The sequence below is a fragment of the Urtica dioica genome, chromosome 8, assembly GCF_054948205.1.
Source record: "Urtica dioica subsp. dioica isolate 48M chromosome 8, U.dioica_male_clone48M_v1_H2, whole genome shotgun sequence".
In the NCBI taxonomy this organism is placed as follows: Eukaryota; Viridiplantae; Streptophyta; class Magnoliopsida; order Rosales; family Urticaceae; genus Urtica; species Urtica dioica.
This window is the reverse complement of record NC_142763.1, coordinates 27,988,688-28,008,147: the sequence shown is the minus strand read 5'-3', so window position 1 is coordinate 28,008,147 and position 19,460 is coordinate 27,988,688. Positions and strand designations below refer to the sequence as shown.

Genomic DNA, 19,460 nt, shown 5'->3' with positions numbered 1-19,460 from the left:
ATGTTTGACTTCGTCTTTCCATCGATAAGGAAAGGTTTGAGTCCACTATAACCATAATTGGGCCCAGTCTCACGAAATCGGTTCATTTTGAGAATTGGACCGAATTCGATCAGGTCAACGCGCGTATTCGCGGGATGACCCTCAAATTGAGGTAGGCCAGCTCGCTCATTCAAATGGCGTAACTGCATTCCTGAAGATTCGGATAATGCATATCCATCACCATGTCCACCTCGTAACCACCTCGCTCAAGACTGGATATTCGACGACGTGTGTCTTCTCAGATAACGACGAGCCCCACAACTAACACATGACGTGTCCCCGAGAAGATCAGAGCTCACCAATTGCCCCTACGACTATAAATATAAGATTATTAAGCTTTCCTAGGCACGCTTTTTATTGATTCATATATTTTTTTTATTAATTCTTTGTGATTGTCTCATTCTCAACACCAAACTCGGAGCTATCATTTGATCTCATTTTTCTCTTTTACGTATTTGCAATCTTAATTTCGAAAATTAGATTTAATTTCGTTACGAAATTCTGAAGCCTATCTCAATAAATCTAAATCGACATTTTTCAACTACGAATTGTCAAGACTGTCTTTGGTGTGATTCTTCAGATCAACCTTAAGTAAAAAAAAAAAAAAAAAAAAAAAAAAAAAAAAAAAAAAAAAAAAAAAAAAAAAATAAAGACAGACTTCAAATCCCACAACTGCGAAATGGTGCATCTAGAACTAGTCCGTGTGGAATTAGGCGTGTGTAAAAATGACTCATGATTGGGGCATACTATGATCTAAAATATCCAAGATGTTTTTAACATTTGTTGGATAATACGTAAACAATTACCGAAAGTTTAAAGAGAAAAAGATATAATTCCTATACTACTCAAGAGCATGATATATAGAGAAAAGATCGAAGTGATCACGTGCATCTTTAATTTTAAGAAGTAGGACAACGTGCATGAATGCATTTCCTTAGAGAAAATTTCATTTTATAGACCTATAAGTTAACAAAATATCGGGATTAGACCTCACACTTTAAAAATATCTAAAAATGAACTTTTGTCCCAATTTCGGACACAAATACCCTTTTGAATAAATACACTCATTTCACTTTCACTCTCTATCTTTTCAATCCTTCATTCGATTTTTCACGCTCGATTCCGACGAGATATAACTAAATTCAATGAGATATGAAGGAATCCGACGAGCTATTATAACATAGAATGACAAAATTTCACATGAATTTGACTTTTTCCGCTTAAAATGTCCAAAAAATATGAATTTTATCGTATAGCATCGTACATTATCGTGTGGCATCGTACGTTATAATTATAATGTACATTATAATTTGTATGAATTTTATACATTAAAATTCATGAATTTTATACATTAAAGTTCATACAAATTATGATGTACATTATAATTATAACGTACGATGTCGTACGATGCCGTACGATGAGATACGATACATTAGAATTATAATGTACGATAAAATTCATACAACTTATGTACATTATAATTATAACTGTCATACGATGCCGCACGATGAGATACGATACATTATAATTATAAGGGTCAAGCGGCTATATAGTCAAATAGAACTTAAACTTTTGCAAAATAGCCATAGTTTGCCAACTGTAAGTAAACTAGCCAAAATAAGATTAATCTAGGCTGGATTAAATTTAATCCCAACGAACTATAAAGACAGAATGTAAGTTTTATGAAGGCTGGATTACAATTAATCGAGACAGGATTAAAAATCGCAGTACTCTCAATTGGGTATTTTGCTATAGCTAATGAAACTATGACTATTTTGCAAAAGTCATAGTTTGAATTGGCTACTTCGTACCATTTTTCCTAATTATAATGTACGATAAAATTCATACAAATTATAATGTACATTATAATTATAACGTACGATAAAATTCATACAAATTATAATGTACATTATAATTATAACGTACGATGCCATACGATAATGTACGATGCTATACGATAAAATTCATACTTTTTGGACATTTTACGCGGAAAAAGTCAAATTCACGGAAAATTTTGTCATTTTATGTTATCATAACTCGTCGGATTCACTCGTATCTCATTGAATTTAGTTATATCTCGTCGGAATCGAACATGAAAGACCGAAATAGAGATTGAAAAGATAGAAAGTGAAAGTGAAATGAGTGTATTTATTCAAAAGGGTATTTATGTCCGAAATTGGGAAAAAAGTCCATTCTTAGATATTTTTAAAGTCTGAGGTCTAATTCCGATATTTTGTTAATTTGTAGGTCTATAAAATGAAATTTCTCTTTCCTTAACGTTAACAGTAAATTATTTCACGTTACAATTCCTGTCCACCTTTGGGGGGTCCCAATTCCTGTCCCCCAATCATTTTTGAACATTTTACGATGAAAAAGTCAAATTCACGGAAAATTTTGTCATTTTATGTTATCATAACTCGTCGGATTCCCTCGTATCTCATTGAATTTAGTTATATCTCGTCGGAATCGAACATGAAAGACCGAAATAGAGATTGAAAAGATAGAAAGTGAAAGTGAAATGAGTGTATTTATTCAAAAGGGTATTTATGTCCGAAATTGGGAAAAAAAATCCATTTTTAGATATTTTTAAAGTCTGAGGTCTAATTCCGATATTTTGTTAATTTGTAGGTATATAAAATGAAATTTCTCTTTCCTTAACGTTAACAGTAAATTATTTCACCTTACAATTCCTGTCCACCTTTGGGGGGTCCCAATTCCTGTCCCCAATCATTATTTCAACCCTCCCCCTCCCCCCCCCCCCCCTTTTTTTCCTTCGAGTAAATACACATCCTATTTTTCAAAGGAAAAAATTATACAACATTTAAAATTTATTAATTAGCAAAATAATCAAAGTTTCAACTTTTCAACAAAGTAGTCAAATTTACGTTTTCAAAATACTTTTAACAGTTAAGATTAAATTTTTTGATGATTATTATAAATAATTTATCACTTTCAAAAAAATTAATCTCGAAGTCAAAAAAATTATTGAAATCAAATTACTGCACATTTTAACTATTTCATTAAATTAGGACAAACTTTGACTATTTTAAATTGATTATTTAGCTAGGGAGCTATTTTTCAAAACTAGTATATTAGTTTTTATTGCTCGGGAGATGAGAAACAAGCAAGTTCATTGTCGTCTATGAAACCGTTGGAGAAGCTTCGGTGGCAACCAATAATCTCGAGGACTAGGAGTCTGAGACTCTGTTCTGAACGACACACTATGAGGGTTTTGGGATTGAAACTCATAATTTTCAACTATAAATAAATCAATTAAAAAAGACAGTGAATTAACGGCGTTAATAAGCAAAAACGTAAGGATAAATGTAATGATGAGGTGTCATTATAGAACAAAAGGGACAGTGTAGAAGACACCATTTGGGCGACAGAAAATCTGATTCATTACATTTTACATACACCCAAAAATAAATATATAAAGATTAAAGACATCACTTACCTTCGTACTAATTAGAGGGGAGAGTATCAAAGAGTGAAAACAAAAAAAATGAAGGAAGAAGAAACAAGCGTGATAATAGTTGGAGCCGGGACTTCAGGCTCAATTTTTCCCCAGAGACCTCTTCTCTCTCTATCTCGACCGTTACCCTCAGTACAATTTTTCGGTTTTTGGCACACCCTTAACACTCACTATGTTTGGTTTTAAGGGTGTACACTCAATTCCCATCAATATTTAAAAGTTTCCATCAATAAGAGGCTTTATATATAATAAACCAATTTGAAAGCCTGTTTTATGCTTTGAAGTCAGTTTTCATATTTCCCAAACTAGTAGGTCTTTAATAAATAAATTTTAAATATACTTTTAAAATATTACGGTTATAAAAGTGTTTTGAAAAGAAAAAAAAAAGTTATTTCTTCAAACAATTACTATAAGTTTTTTTTTTAAAAACTTTACAGTATATCAATCCCTAAATATGATATTACAAAAATAATAGTCATATATGTAATCTTTGTGTATAATAAATAGCTTGACGGAAGATTTTTCTGAAAGCCGATTCTGATTGTATAATTTTTACATGTACAACCACAGGTCTTACCGGCAGAAATAGAAAGCATAAATAAAAACAATGTGTTGTTGAAGAATGGAAAATCATATCAATGTGACACAATTGTTTATTGATTGCACCGGCCGGCTTCAAGAGATCCACGCATTTGTGGCTCAAGGTACTCTTTTTTAGAACCTGAAATTTCACATATAGGATCATTTTCTAATACCAAACAGCAATTATATATATATATATATATATATATATATATATATATATATATATATATTTTGGTGGATTTTTGTAGGGAGACGAGTATCTGCTGAGTGATGATGGATTTGCAAAGCCAAGTTACCCTAATCATTGGAAGGGAATGAATGGATTCTACTGTGTCGGTCTGTCCAGAAGAGGGTTTTATGGTGCGAAATCTGATGCTGTAAACGTCGCCAATCATATTGAGTACGTGATGAAAAAAGTATAAAAGATTGATGTTTACGTGTGACTATATATATCCTGCCATATGTAAAGAAGAAAAAAAAAATTAAGACTCCCAATAATGGAATGGATATCTTGTTGTCAGTTTGTTATAACTTGCATGAAAACATATGCTATTATTAGTATCGTTATTATTCTCTTGTGAAGGTAACTTAGTCTTTTTCTTGCTGTTTTTTTTTTATTGTATAAAGGATTTTTTTTTTTTTTTTTTTTACAAATTAGCCAATTCAAATTAAGTGTTTAGTAAAATAGTCAACGTTTTATAAGTTAGTGCATTCTAGTCACTTATAGTGTAAAAATACTAATATACTCTTAATGTTTGAGTGAACTCGTTTTTCAAGATTTTAAAATAATTAATCCAAGTGTCCAAAATTTTAATCCACTATTTTTTTTAATGAACTTCTTATATATATCAAATAGTTTCAAAAAATCCATCGTCAAAACTAGACAACAAATTTTTAAAAAATTTAATCATGCCTTCAATTTTGTTAATCCAATTTCAAAACACACAAAAAGTTACATGATTTCAAAAATTTTATCGTGTCATCAAAATATTTAATCCCCCCATAAAAAAGGCAACAAAATATTTGAAGTCTAGTCATTTGCAACGATAAGGCAAAGAAGTATCAAAATATTTAATTTTTCTTTCAAAAAATTTAATCCACTGTTCTATGAACCAGAAGAAGAAGAAGAATAAGAAGAAAAGAAGAAGAAGAAGAATACAATGATGGTGATGAGGATCGACGACGACATTGACCAAAGGATCGACGACGATGGATATGGCAATCGAAGATGATGGTGATGAAAATCGATGGGGATGGTCTCTAAATCGCCGTCCTTCGATCTCCGACGGTGATCTATAGACCGCCAAGTCCACCACGAAGCAGATCAGCACCGTGACGAAAGTGGCAACGAAGATCACGCTCGGATCCGGCGGAGCTTCTGATCAAGTCGTCTCATCCGGCCACTGAGCCGCTCTAGCATCACGACTAGGTCGCCGTACACATCACGGAAGAGATCGACGAACTCGATGGTGAACAGATCTCTAGCGTCGCAAAATCGTCGGAGCTCTTCCGGAGTCCTGGCGAATCGGCTCACCGGAGACGACGATGATTTTACGTCGTCGAACTCGCAGAGGGTGACGAGGACAAGGAGTTAGGAGTCTCTGGAGCGAGGATTTGGATCGGAGAGGATGAAGATCGTTTAGGGTTTGACTCACGTCTTTTGGTTTATAATAAGGGTATTTTTGGGATTTTTTTTAAAATTTTGGGCTAGTTTACCTCAACTTTAGAAACTTTAGCTATTTTTCCAAGCCAAAACTTGAAAAAGGCTAGATGATCGCTTGACCCTCATATATATTCAAAGACTAGTGTATTTCTCAAGACTGAATATTATCTCGAAATCACGTTTTCTCTTTTTATTTTAACATGGTGTTAGCCCTAAAATTGAATTTTCCCATCTTATTGAACCGTCACAAAATTTGAGCAGAATGTTCGTGACGCACATTCGTTCATTCTGAAGAGTGGAAATAATGTTTTGATCCCTTTAAATTTATATGTCACTGCGAATTTATTTTTTTCAAAACAGTACTGACCAACCCCGCCGAAATTGAGTTTCACCTTCATCAATTGTTGGATCGTCTTTGAACAAACTGTGTGGGACATATTTCCGTGCATTATGGACGGTGAAGATTGATATTTGCGTTTCTTGCACGTTAAAATCTTATTTTCGGCTTGAATTTAGCGAATATGGTGTTTTTTAATGGTTTTAGTGTGTTTATGATGATTTACATGTTTAAAGGAGTAAAAGAGCCTCTATAACCTCTTTGGAGTCGAAACGGGTCATAACGGTGCATGAGACGCGAAGGGACAAAAATCTGAGCCTCTGCGCGCCGCATAGAGCTTTCAGGCAATCCCAGAACGTTATGCACGTTCTCCGAGGAATTGAAAATTCTACCTCGTGGCACGAGCCTCTCTCCGCGCGCTCGTGAGGTGTCATCCAAATGTCACCGAAAATCCCATAACCATATTTGCGCTACGTGCACTTTCGAAAAGTTTCGAAGCGCGCCGCGAGAACTCCTTCTGCGTGTCATGAGCTCTCATCAGGAAAACAGGAATTTAAAGATTTTGGAATCATTTTGAGAAATCGGATCAGTTTTAACTACCCAGATCACTCCGAAAATCAGCAGGAAACCTATATAATCAGCTCTTGTATCCTAAAAATACACTTTAGCTTTTATTTTAGTTTTTCTTAGGTTGTTTGGCTAGTTGGGAGAGAAGGCAACTGGAGAAGAAGACCATTGTTCGTTGCGATTGAAAACTGCGATTCAACGTTTTTCCTTCTATCTCCTTGGAACTGTCTTTTACGTATGCTTTGTTTCAATTTAGTTTTCATGGTTTGTTTTAGTTTATTTTATGTTTATGTTCCTCTCGATGCCATGAACTACTCCCTTTAAAGGCTATGGTGCAGCGAGTCTTGAACAAGGTTATGGATTTAAATTCATTTTATTGAAGTATTTACTCGTTCTACATTGTTTTACTTAATTCAATTATGTTCTTAATGCTTGAATGTGATTAGCTACCTCGTTCATGAATTTATATTGACTTGATGCTTGAGAAATATTAAGTTGATTATGCTTTTTAATTGAATTATTGTAATACATTCTTAGGATAGATATAGCTAGGTTGTTACTGAGTCGCTTAAGCGTTCTTGTGTTTGATGTCTGCCTTGTTTTTAGGAATTGAGATCGAGAGATAAAATTCCGACATAGTTTTAGGTTACTAGATGCTCGAGAGAGATTTATCACCTCTCTTGATTTCCTTCCTAGTCATCACGATTCCACTTCATTTATCAAGCGTACAAGTATAGCTCATACCCTCTTACTCTTGTATGCTGACGATATGGTTGTTATTGGTAATGATTATGATGGAATTAACCATTGAAGTGTGAGTTGACTCGTTTTCTACATTATTTTCTAGATATTGAGGTGGCCTCTTCCTCAAAGGGCTATCTCTTATCTCAGACAAAGTATATAATGAATCTCTTTGATCTTGCACGTCTCATCGATAACAGGACCGTTGATAGTCCTCTTAAAACCAACGCTCGATACTCTCCATCACATGGGACCTTCTGTTTATTCCAACTTATAATGCATGGTAGTAACCAGCTTGGTTTATCTTACTATTAGTCGCCTAGTTATTGCCCATATTGTTCATGTGGTTAACAAGATAATCGACGTTCCTTCTTTAGTTCATTGGGGCCTCTTTCCTTTGTATACTCATGTACCTTCGAGGTACTCAATTTCACAATCTTCGCTTCCATCTACGTCACCCTTAGAGTTGTCTGCTTCTTATTATGTTGATTGGGTCAATTATCCCACGGATCGTAAGTTCACCACTGGATTCTGCATTTTAATTTATGCATGAGATATCAAATTTTTAGTGTATTACATATTTTATCATGCAAATTTATATTCATTGAAATGTATATTGAGCTATATTTTTGGATCGGTTTATTTGAAATTAGAAAAACCTAGAGTTGTATGACAATCATAGGCGAAATTATAAAAATCCATGCAATTTGGTTTACATTTTGATGAGAAATATTTAGCATATAATAATTATAACAAATAATTAGCTAACTAGCCAACATAGACTTGGACGTTCTCTACATAGCCATCCTTTTTTTTTTTTTTTTGTAAATAGCTAATTTTCGGACGTGGCATGACATGTCAACTGTTGGCTATATTATTTATTCTAGTTTTGCCCGTTTTATTCAGTTTATTTCCGTATTTTATGAGGCAGTTAATTTTTAATTTTGATTATTAAATCGACAGTTTATGTAAGACAATATTTTTAAAATTTTGAATTTTAAATTCGGAATTTGTGTTTAATTTGAATTTTATTTTTGGAATGTTTGTTTAGATTTTTTAGCTCGATTTTAATAAGAATACTCCCCATTAAATAGCAATTAGTTATGATATCTTCGTGGATTATATTATGTAATTAACTAACAATATATAATTGATTTTGAGATTTTTTTACGTGTTATATTCAACTTAAAAAATTCAAATTGAAAGGTGCTCATGTTACAAAATTTTCACCAAACATCCGTACGTTCTTCCATGGTTTTCACAATGGCTGGATAGTCATACATTGTAAATTGTTTGTAAAAATCTAATGGTAAATTGATTTCAACCGGTTATAATAGATATTAAAGTAGTCATCCATATTTGTGTAGAAATAATCTATTTCATACACACATTTTGAAATTCAACACAATCAAAATGTAAACATCTAAACAAATTTAACACATTTTGAAATTCAACAGCTATAATATGTAAATATCCTTGGTGCCTCCAATCCACTCTTTGTAGCCCCTTCTGTTTTCGGACTGTGTTGAGCAGCTTTCGTTTACTTCATTCTCATTTGCGATACAATATGTAAATTTCTGTAAATAAGTTCACAATTAATAAATGTAAATAAATTAATAATTTACAAAAATTTAAATAATATTTTAAACAAACCTACATATGTAGTAAATTGAATTACACATACATATTTACATAAATTTAAATAACATTTTCAACAGATAATTTAATAATTGATATATTTTCCTTTTTTCATGTAACCAACAGTTCAACGATCTTAATTAACCAAACCTTGGCCAACAGTGGAAATTTACCTAGAATAAGTCCAACTAACGCAAGAAAAATCAAAACTCCATAATCCATAATACATAACCTCGCAAATACACAGAAAAATTTCAAAACAATTGTAAATCCTAAAATTAATTACTTTAAAGCACACAAAAAAAAGTCAAAAATAGCAATACGAATCCCCAATGATGTTAGATTATAAAAAATTTCACCAATAACGCTTGCAATCAAAACCCTAGACCCCCAAATTTCCAGAATAAAAAAAAACCCTAAAAAACTATGAATACATGAAAATATTAAATATATTGCATTTACAACAAAAAACTGAAGTCAATAATAAAATACAAATCTTGTTCGTTGGCGATTTCTGATTCCGATGTTCAAATTTCTTCGTTTTTGTTCTTTTTCTTTTTCGCTTTCCTTTTTTCTTTTCTTTTTTTGCTTGCCTTTTTCTTTTGTTTTGTTTCCTGTTTCGAATGGATAATGAATGTTGCGTGTAGGTGGTTATGCCGTGCATCAATTTAGCCTCGATTCAAGCAATTTTTAATTAATACGCGATTTTGAAATTTTAATAACAATTAATCGAAAATAAAGCGGAATTTGGTTTGGCCTCTTTCGTCATTTCATTAGTGTAAATAATTGGTGATGATTATTTACCAAAAATTCACGAAAAGTGGGCTATTTTGCAAAATGATGGATGTTAGGTGCCTATATACCTATAAGACCCTAACTATAATCACAAGACATATAATATAAGGTCAAGAAATCATGCATCTCTATGGGTTCAATTTTATTTAACTTATGACGATTCACTATCTCGCGATCCTCGTTAAGAATTGTAATGACAGGTCACGTCCTTCAAGACAACTACACGAGAACTATAACAAGAAATAAAGTTGTTTAAATTTGAGTGTGAGGGGTTCTAAACGATGAATAACCAAAATTAGAGTTTTTTAACTTTCCGGACAAATGGAGTTACGCACCAAATTTTCATCAAATTTTCGAGAGAGTGGGAGGGAAGTTGGATTGCAACTAGAGTAAGAGCGAAGTGTACGTTGAATTACAAAATCTAAAATATTTATGAGATCTGGTGATGATCTAAGGGTGCGTTTAGAACCTAGAAAATAAGATAGAAAGGAAAATAGAATCCTTCATATTAAAAGGAATAAAATTCCCAAGTTCTCATAAACTTGGGATTTATAACTTTTCTTAGCTTTGTCAGAAGTTTCTCAACAGTCGACAACTCCTTCATCCTTCATGAGCTCAATCAATGTACAACTAAGTTTACTTAATGAATAGTTGAGCTTCAAGTTATGTTAAAGTCATCAAAATCATATCCACGCGAGACTCATTGTCGATTTCAACACTCATCATTTCCATCTCGTTCAAGAGACCAACGATAGTGATTATGTGGTCACAAAAAGTAGTGTCAAAGTCTCATCCGGCAATACGTGACATCCCAATTGACTTGCTTGGCATAGGGCTTTTAATTCCGGACCATTTCGTGGATCAATGATATCATCATACATGACATCGTGGCAATGATCTGATCGCTGCAACACATTGCTTATTGCTTATCGATAGAATATAGCATTGAACAACCTTCACAGAATATTGCCATGCCTCATAGACGTCATTTCACATCTCGGATTTAATTTAGACTACTCCCACTTTCTAATGTTCAGCATAATCACTGGATTCTACAATGTTAGCCTAAAGAGTAATGAAATGCTAAATTACAAATAAAAAACAAAAAACTGAAAAGTATGATACAAGACATTGCGACGGCTTTCAGGTCGAAAGTCTTCCAGTCTAAAACAAACACAATAAAACTGTCCGGTAAGAAAGAATCGAATTGTTTGGTCTTACAATTATTTCAAGGCTTGGAAGAGCAACTTCTAATAAATTCTACTCTATCCCACAACAAGAATTACATTTTGAGGAGCTGCTCTAATTGACTAAGGCTCACTCAACCCAAGATAATAAAAAATGAAATAAAAACACCACCACCCAAAAATGCGAAACCACCAAACTGTGGTAAAAAAATTTACCAGAAACAGTCCAACTATTCCATTTCTGATGCAGTAAAAGATTCTAAATTACCCTAAAAGAAATAGATGCAGCGATTATGCCCAAAGTAGCCCATCAAAACCAATTTCGTAATTCGTAACTGGGCTGTCACCGTAAGTTTGATCCAAGTCTGGGTTATCTCCTGTATCTACATAGGTTTCCAAGAGATCAGGAGACCTTTCAGCTGGAATTCCATAATCTTTGAGAATGCACGTCTGAGCAGCCATAGCTGTTTCCCTCTCTAGGACAGCTATGAAGTTGTCTTCGAATTCAAAGACCAAGTATTTATCATTGCATGCTGATTCAGAGCACAAGCGAATAAAGAATTCTTAAAATCATTATAATAATAAAAATAACAACAAAAAAGACAAAAATCATGAGAAACGACACATACAATCTACAAGATGTGCCAAGTGGTGAATGTTTTTAACTCGAGTTCCATTCATCTTCAAAACCTGCAGTTAAAGTTGAAATGAGTGTGAGCAAATAGCGTAATTATGTTGCTTAAATTGTCAAAATTAGCATATAACTTGCCTGCTGGTTTCCCATATCCTCGTACCCAATGTTAACTTCGTTTGCCAAGACCTAAAGTTGAATCAAGTGAGAGAAAGCCGAAACTAAGTAGTAGTTCATACCCCAACCATAACAGTAGTACCACATAAGCAAAATGTAATGCAAAAATGTCGGAATGTCAAAGTTCTACCAATTTCACTTACCTGGGATAAAATTACAATCTGTTCCCCTCTAAATCTAGCCAAAGAGTAACGTGCTTTAGCCAAAAGTTTCAACTGAACAAGGGGAAAAAAGGGGGATCAGCTAAACAAACCAAAAATCATCCATTTCGGCTGGAAAGTGTTCCTTCAACTCAATTAGTAAATACAGCGTTTGAAACCAGTTCTTTATACATCATAGCATACCCCTAGAGTGTCTTCACATTCCTCTCTGTCAAAAATAAAAGACAGAAGAAACTAAGTCCAGATTCGAACAGCAAGAACAAATTTAAAAGGTAAACATGCATATAAGAAGACAGGGTCTAGATATATATATATATATATATATATATATATATATAATATCTACCCTACGAGTATAAGTACGGATCTTTTTTACTGTTCATCGTCAAATTTTTACTGCTCATAACGCTGCAACCAATTAGACGTCTGTAAGTGCATATGAGGTATGATTATCACATGTTACCTTGATGATATATGCTTTCCACGCCGCCATAGAAAAATTGTGTTGTAGTCAAACAAGAGTTGTACAACTTTAATAAAAGTTCTAACTGTGATACGCTAATTAATAACTCATAGAGAGAGTTTGAATCTTTTGAACGTCTTATAGTGCACAATATGCACTATACGTTTCACAATATGTTTTGAATAAGTGCTAACTTCAGTGTTTGATATTAATAACTCATAGAGAGAGTTTGTGAGATTAGAATGATTTTTTTTTTTTGTGGGTGTATTTTATCATCCTTTCTAAGTTACCTCTATATGTTATTTTATAATCCACGGAAAAAGAAATATATAATATGTTAATTAATCAGTGTATGCACTCATAGAGAGAATGTTAAACATACTCAATCAACGGCTCTGATAGTGGTGTGAACACCAAACCGGCAATGATCAAATAGGAAGGCTGACCTCCATCAATGTGATAAGGGACCTGGTATCAATTGACGCTAAAAAATAAGTTCAAAACGTGATTCAAGTCTATAAATATCCAATCCAAGTTCTGGCTAGGCTTACCAAATTCTACTTTTATATCTTTCTAAAACAAGCTCTTTTGAAATCTTTTATATTAATTAAATATCAGTAGCTTCTCTTCAATAAAATAAAATAAAATAAAAATGAAGTACCAGGCTTACCAAATGCACTCGTGGGTTCAGAGATATTTTAACTTTCATTAGCTCTCCTGCTCTAATTATACCAAGCTCTGTAACATCACCTGCGAATCTGCATCGGAGCGTAAAAGTTCATGGATGACATAGTGACAAACGTAGACATAAAATGTAGAACTTGGAGTGCGCATGAAAATGTCAAAATTTGATTGCAGTACAAATAATGTTCACTGCGGCATTAGATTCAAGTCCCAAAGGCCATTTAGGCATTAAATATATATCACCCTTCAACTGACAGACTAGATGGGGTAAATGGTGAATTGACTTAGAAATAAGTAGGATATTGTAGTAGATTTTTCAGACACCCAGTGAAAATCTCACAGTAAATAATGGAAATTTATTGTCCTTGCTGTATCTTAATTTTGTAAAATCTATGTGAAGAGCGATTCTATCTTCAACTAACGTTAAAAGATCAAAATATCTTACTTTTCACTTATGAGATATCGGAACGCGATACGCTCACTTGAACGGAATGGCACTGTCCCTTCACACCCAACACGGATATTATCAAAGCTTACAATCACGTCCCCCTACAGAGGAGCAAGTCAATAACACCATGACAGAAACTCTTGGGGGAGAGGAAGTCCAAGAAAAATTATCATGTAAAACTTTTTCTTTTTATGGATTTTTAATGTGCAAGATGACGACTTGGAAAAGTTAATATAAAAAAACTCTGAGTGTCCGAAAATGATACAGGATTTGGAAGCTTAATTTACATACCTCTTTCAAGACATTATAAGCATCAGAAGTTGGTTCAATTCTACGCACCAATACTCCCTGCACATGAAATACACCAGTTAAGCATTGAATGGGACCCCTAACCACCATTTAAAGGTTAATACGACGGTGACATACACCAATTAGAGATGCACTGAGACTATCCAAGCATAAATCTACACGTTAAACTTTGAAACATACCTCGCTAGACTTTACTTTTAGGCACTCACGTAGTACTGGATTTTCCAACTTTTGCAACAATACACCAAGGGAGGGGAAGCCTGGAAGTTGGAGAAATTATAAATAATTTGAGGAATTTGGATGATTAAACCCAATAAAAGGACCTTTAACACCATTTCATATTTTCATACCAGTTTAATTAAAATAACAGCATATCTAAAGGATAATGGTTGATTTACTAACAAGTATATTCTATAAATAACATGTCCATCTAAAAATTTATAAATTCTACAATAGTCCTGCGAAATAAAGCTCGCCACATATAATCAAGAATTCGACATTCCACAATGCAGGGACAAGTACTAAGCTTGCTACATAAGAATTTTTCAATGTCCAATGCTAATTAAGAAAGACAAATGTGATAAGATATGGAATGTAGAAGAGGTTCTAACCAGTGTACTTCCCGTTCTTCTCAAAGTCGTTCAAAAAATGAGATACGACCGTTGTCGGAATTACATATCCTATATTCTCAGCCTCTTCAGATCTGTAAACCTAAAGGTAGTGTTTTGTAAACAAATAGTATTGAAACATTAAAAGAAAAGAAAAGTAGCATTAACTCAAAATTATAACAAATATACACAAACACACACATGCACGCCCACATAGAGCATAATAAACAACAAAAATTATTTACCAAGTATAATTATTTCTCACAATCCATTCAAAGGTCTTCAGTGAGGAAACCCAAAGAACAAGAAAGGGAGAATCAAACAGTATGACATAAGTTTTACCTGAAATGCCACACCAATGCACTCCCCTTGGTCGTTGAATGCAGGACCACCGCTATTACCTAAAATATGAGCATAAGTCATGACTTAAGAAATAAACTTGAGGGCATAATTATTACTTCAATAGCACAGGGCAACTACAACAATACATATCATGGCAGAAAATGCTTGCAACTATACAAAATCTAAACTGGATGAAAAGTAATAATAGAAATTGGATGGTACAGCTGAAGAAACAAACCAGGATTTATCGCTGCGTCAATTTGAATTCCCAATAAATCAGATGATCCATGCGCGTATGATGTCACCTAATCACTCAAAAATCACAAGAATGTACGATCGACCAGTTAGCATCAGGTCAGTTCAAATTTAATAGAAAAAAGAAGTAGCATTCATTGATACGCCAATAAGAGCAATTTACAAATATATATCAGTGACAGCTTTAAAGAACACATTTTATTTGAACAACGTTCGTTTTGAGATCATACCTCTATTCGTGATACAACACCCTTAGTCACTGAGATGGTGTCTCCTCCAAGAGGGTAGCCAACAACAGTTACTGAATCCTGATCAATGAGGAAGTGGCACTAAGTTTATTTCCACACTTCTGTGGACATAAATGGATAGATAATCTCACGATTGCTAGTTTTATTTGCAATGATTACATTCAGTATCTCTTTCTAGAGGAATTTTATAAAAATATTTAAAACTTGAAAGCTGCAAGAAAACGAGGATTATAAACCTGAAGATGTGGCAAATGTCCCAATTGGAGTGGTTCAGCTCCTTCCCAGAACTCCTTGCTTTCAACTGACAGCAAAGCTATGTCACAGTCAACGCCTCTAGCTAAAACCTGCAGTTAGTACAGTGAGAGAAATGTAAGACGCCCTACCTTTTACCGTGCAATTCAAGAAGTGGCCAACTGAGCTCTTGACCACAAAAAAAGATACCATACGAGAATATATTTGTGCACAATAATTGCTACAAAATTGAAGCAACTACGACCTCGTTTCTTATTTCCAGGACATACAGCGACAAGGTTTTGACATGTGAATTATATATCAACAGACGAATAGCTAAAACGTTGACCGTATAATTAACAAACAATAAAAATATGATTAATATGAAGTTCAAAGTTTTAGGAGAGAAATTTGAAAAAAATAACCAAAGGGTTGTTGATAAAAAAAATAAAAGCTGTGTCAAGGAACTGTACCTTGGCAACATACTTGGTATCATCTCCTCTTCTCTTCACCTTAACCTAGAGTATCAAAAGACAGGAAATATAACAATGTATTTTACGTCACTTTCTTAAGTTTGCAAGAGCTTTAAGTCTGTACTATTGTCAAAGCCGATACTCTGAATCACCTGGGTCTGGTGTTCAACGCAATGTGCATTTGTCAATAGTTTCCCATTCCCGATCATGAAAGCGCTGCATAATGCAGTAATTAAACCATTTGTTAACATGTTCATACGAAATGTTAATTGGTAGCCAGTTCAGTTAACATACGAATCTTATGAACTTGCCTTCCAGTACTTGTGAATTGTCTCTGCTTTTGCCAAGGTAGAGAATAGTCTGGCGCGGTGTGTGTACAATAAACCTAACCAATTCATCAAAGAAACACACTCTAAATACTTCAAACTTAAATGCATTCCCAAATTTTCAAATTTAAAAGAAAATAAAAATAACAAAATCTCAGCGCTTGGCAACACGTCAAAAATTCAGGCTTTATAGTCACTTTACTGAAGCATAAAACTAACTGAGTAACTTCATTTTGATACAAATATCATAAATCTCTACACCGAAAATCAGGAAGGAAAAAAAAAAAAAAAAAAAAAAAAAAAAAAAAGCTTCACCTTGACAACGGCATTAAGAAAAGCAGCGCCTTCAAGACTTCCCGGATCGACCTGAAATCATTCAAACAAACAACCTCTCTCCATAATCAACTCTCGTAGACAACTCATTTCTTCAAACGAAATTAATGCAAGATCGTACCTGCTGTTCCTTGGAATCGAACACGGACTCTTTCCTCTCCTTCCTCTGCACCCCGAACGGCTTATACGCCGCCGTCCGAGGCCTTCCGGCTTCATCTCTTCCTTTTCCGGAGGACAATGACGGTCTTTTTCCGTCCTCGGAAGAGCACGATCTAGCTCGAACCTCCTTATTAACCACCACATTCTACACCACGGGGATAAAATAATTGAAAATGATCGGAGATGAGCAAGGAAACTCAGTTGCGATGAGAGAGAGGGCTTTAGAGAGAAGACCTGTCTGGCGGTTGAATTGGAGGCCTTCCTGGGACGCGAAGCGGAGCGGAGCGAGGGCGGGATAGTGGAGAAGTGGCGGCTAGAGGAGAGAGAGCAGCGGAGCTTGACGGTGGAGTTGAGGACGGAGAAGCAACAATTGCTCACTGCCACGGCGGTCGCCATTGATAGTCGACCGGAGAAATTATGCTTGCTCTATCTTTTTCGCTTTCGCTCCCTTATCCACTCTCTCTCTCTCTCTCTCTCTCTCTCTCTCTCTCTATTTCTGATAGAGATTATTGGATATTTAGGTCGCGTGTTTTTTGGCGCCTCGAGAAAAGAGTTATTTTGAGTAAATTGGGTCGATAATTGAGTCGTTTAGTTCCTACTTCCTAGTTCCTACTTTGCGGTGTTAGGGTCTATTGAAGCCCATGAGCCCGTTTGATTTTTTGCATTTATTTACTCATCTTAATGCTCTTATTCTAAGTTGGAAAAATTTGGGAAAGTGTGTGTTGAAGGTTGGAATATTTAATTGTTTAAAGGGTAGTAAGTTTTAATTTAGAAAGTATGTGTATTTTTACAAAATTATATTTTTTAAATTTACGGTTTCTCTTCTCTACTCGGCACTCTCATCTCGTCACTTTTTTTTCTCAATCTATCCTACATCTTCACTGAACCATGACGATTCATGATCCCACCCTCACCATGGAATCTCACGCTCCGAATACTCGCATGCTATCTATTCACCATCATCGTCTCTCAAGTAAGTGTGTATTTGGCATAAATTTTGTGTTTTATTTTAGTTTAAAGTTTATGGGTTTTGAATGACTTTGGGTTATTGTTCTAGAAATTTCGAGTTTGGGAGTGTGATTTAGTGAGTATAAGTTTATTGAATGATTTTGGTTTTTATTTAAGTTTCACTCTTGTTTTGGTTGAAATTATGAGAATAACTACCGTGTTTGGGTTGGTCGTGTTTTCAGTCTATTCGTGTTCTCGTTATTCGTCACAGCAGTCTGTAATATCTTGTGTTGGCACCAGGCATGTTATCGTTGCAGTCATCTACGGCGACTTGCAGTGACTAGCGGTCTGTTGTAAGTTGCTACGGTGATATGCGGTCTTTGTGTGTTGTTGCGGTTATCTGCTGTGACATGCGGTGATCGGCGATTTTGCAATAGCTCATAAAATTTAACGTTGTTCGGAATTTTCATACCATGAGTACTACTTCCTCTAAGAGCATTAATCTTCCCCATCTTTTACACTCCAAGTCCCGTCGAACGTAACAATAACACTACGGAAATCTACAAACAAAAATCAAACATATTAAATGAGATTTTGACCACAAATAACTAAGCAACACATTCAGGACACCGCATGTCGCCGCAAGCGGCAGAGCAACGCAAGAGGCCGTAGCACATCGCATAGCTCTACAACATACCGTAGGGCCACAAGCCACCGCAGGAAGCCGCAGATGGCCGCAAATATTGGGCCTGAACAAATATTGACATTTTTCACCATAGGCAACCGCGGGAAAAAACAAATTAAAACCCAGTTTTCACAAGTTCATCGAACTATCATAAATCACTACAATATTAATTAAAAGTTCTCTCTTACATCACAGAAGTGTTAGAAATGCTGATTAAAGGTCATTTAAAAGAAGTTCATCACACTTACCCATTTTAATTTAAATCTTCACGTGACCTAGAGGCGGCAAAGACGAGGGCCGATACGAAAGACGAACTACGAGGATTACAAAATTGTCGAAACTTACGTAAAGTTTTGATTTGGAGGCTGCTTCGAATTTTCAGAGAGAAAACGAGTTATAGAGTTAGGTTAACATAAGTTGTAGTGTGTGAAGGCCATTTTTGTCAAAATGCACATACTTTCGAAATTAAAACTTTCTACCTTTTAGAAACCCAATGTTTCAACTTTCAACACTCACATCCCCAAATTTTCCTTTCCTTTTCACCGGAAATGTAGTTTTTAGTTTCTAGTCAAACATTCAATATAGAAGTGTACTTATAAACTTATCCGCAAATATTAGCATTTGTTAATAAACAACTAAAGAGGCTGAATGGTTAAAGAACTTACTAACTGAACCCGCAAGTTGTTTTAAGCTCAAGTTGACCTATCAAATGAATCTCGCGGCCACAAAAGAGGAAAGCACGTCAAATGAAGTATCATATCATCAGAGAAATCGTTTGTCGGAGATATCTAATTATTATGAAAATGTCAAAGTTGGATAACTTGGTGAAATATTTCATGAAGACCTTGACTGGGAGTTTAATCAAGATACATTCGGAATAAATGGAGCTTAGGTAGATGCCATGTCTTCTCTAGTAAAAAAAAATGGAGATTGCTAGGAAATATTGCATACA

The 19,460-nt window shown here is 34.5% G+C and overlaps 1 protein-coding gene across 3 annotated transcripts; it reads right to left on the bottom strand.

Moving 5' to 3' along the window:
• Positions 1–10,913: 10,913 nt before the first annotated feature.
• DEG2 (DEGP protease 2) lies at positions 10,914–17,401 on the bottom strand. 3 transcript variants are annotated; one of them, XM_089622935.1, is made up of 21 exons: positions 17,110–17,401; positions 16,838–17,020; positions 16,699–16,749; positions 16,369–16,442; positions 16,210–16,273; positions 16,058–16,102; positions 15,590–15,697; positions 15,336–15,413; positions 15,089–15,155; positions 14,851–14,909; positions 14,512–14,611; positions 14,081–14,160; positions 13,883–13,939; positions 13,589–13,692; positions 13,130–13,217; positions 12,842–12,927; positions 12,168–12,204; positions 11,979–12,050; positions 11,797–11,847; positions 11,657–11,717; positions 10,914–11,560 (listed from the first exon to the last, which is right to left on the bottom strand). In XM_089622935.1, exons 1-21 carry the CDS (start codon positions 17,269–17,271, stop codon positions 11,319–11,321), a joined length of 1,869 nt encoding a protein of 622 aa, XP_089479061.1. In that variant the 5' UTR covers positions 17,272–17,401; the 3' UTR covers positions 10,914–11,318. The 3 variants fall into 3 exon arrangements, with proteins under 3 accessions (XP_089479061.1, XP_089479062.1, XP_089479063.1); XM_089622936.1 differs by having other exon boundaries at positions 12,180–12,204; XM_089622937.1 differs by having other exon boundaries at positions 16,838–17,002.
• Between the last annotated feature and the right edge of the window lie 2,059 nt (positions 17,402–19,460).

Excerpts from the sequence above, each read along its gene's own strand:
- DEG2 (XM_089622935.1), bottom strand. The coding sequence starts at position 17,271 with ATGGCGACCGCCGTGGCAGTGAGCAATTGTTGCTTCTCCGTCCTCAAC. Across the intron at positions 16,274-16,368 it reads CAATTCACAAGTACTGGAAG|CGCTTTCATGATCGGGAATG; the intron begins GCAAGTTCATAA and ends TGCATTATGCAG. Across the intron at positions 16,103-16,209 it reads GCGTTGAACACCAGACCCAG|GTTAAGGTGAAGAGAAGAGG; the intron begins GTGATTCAGAGT and ends TTGATACTCTAG.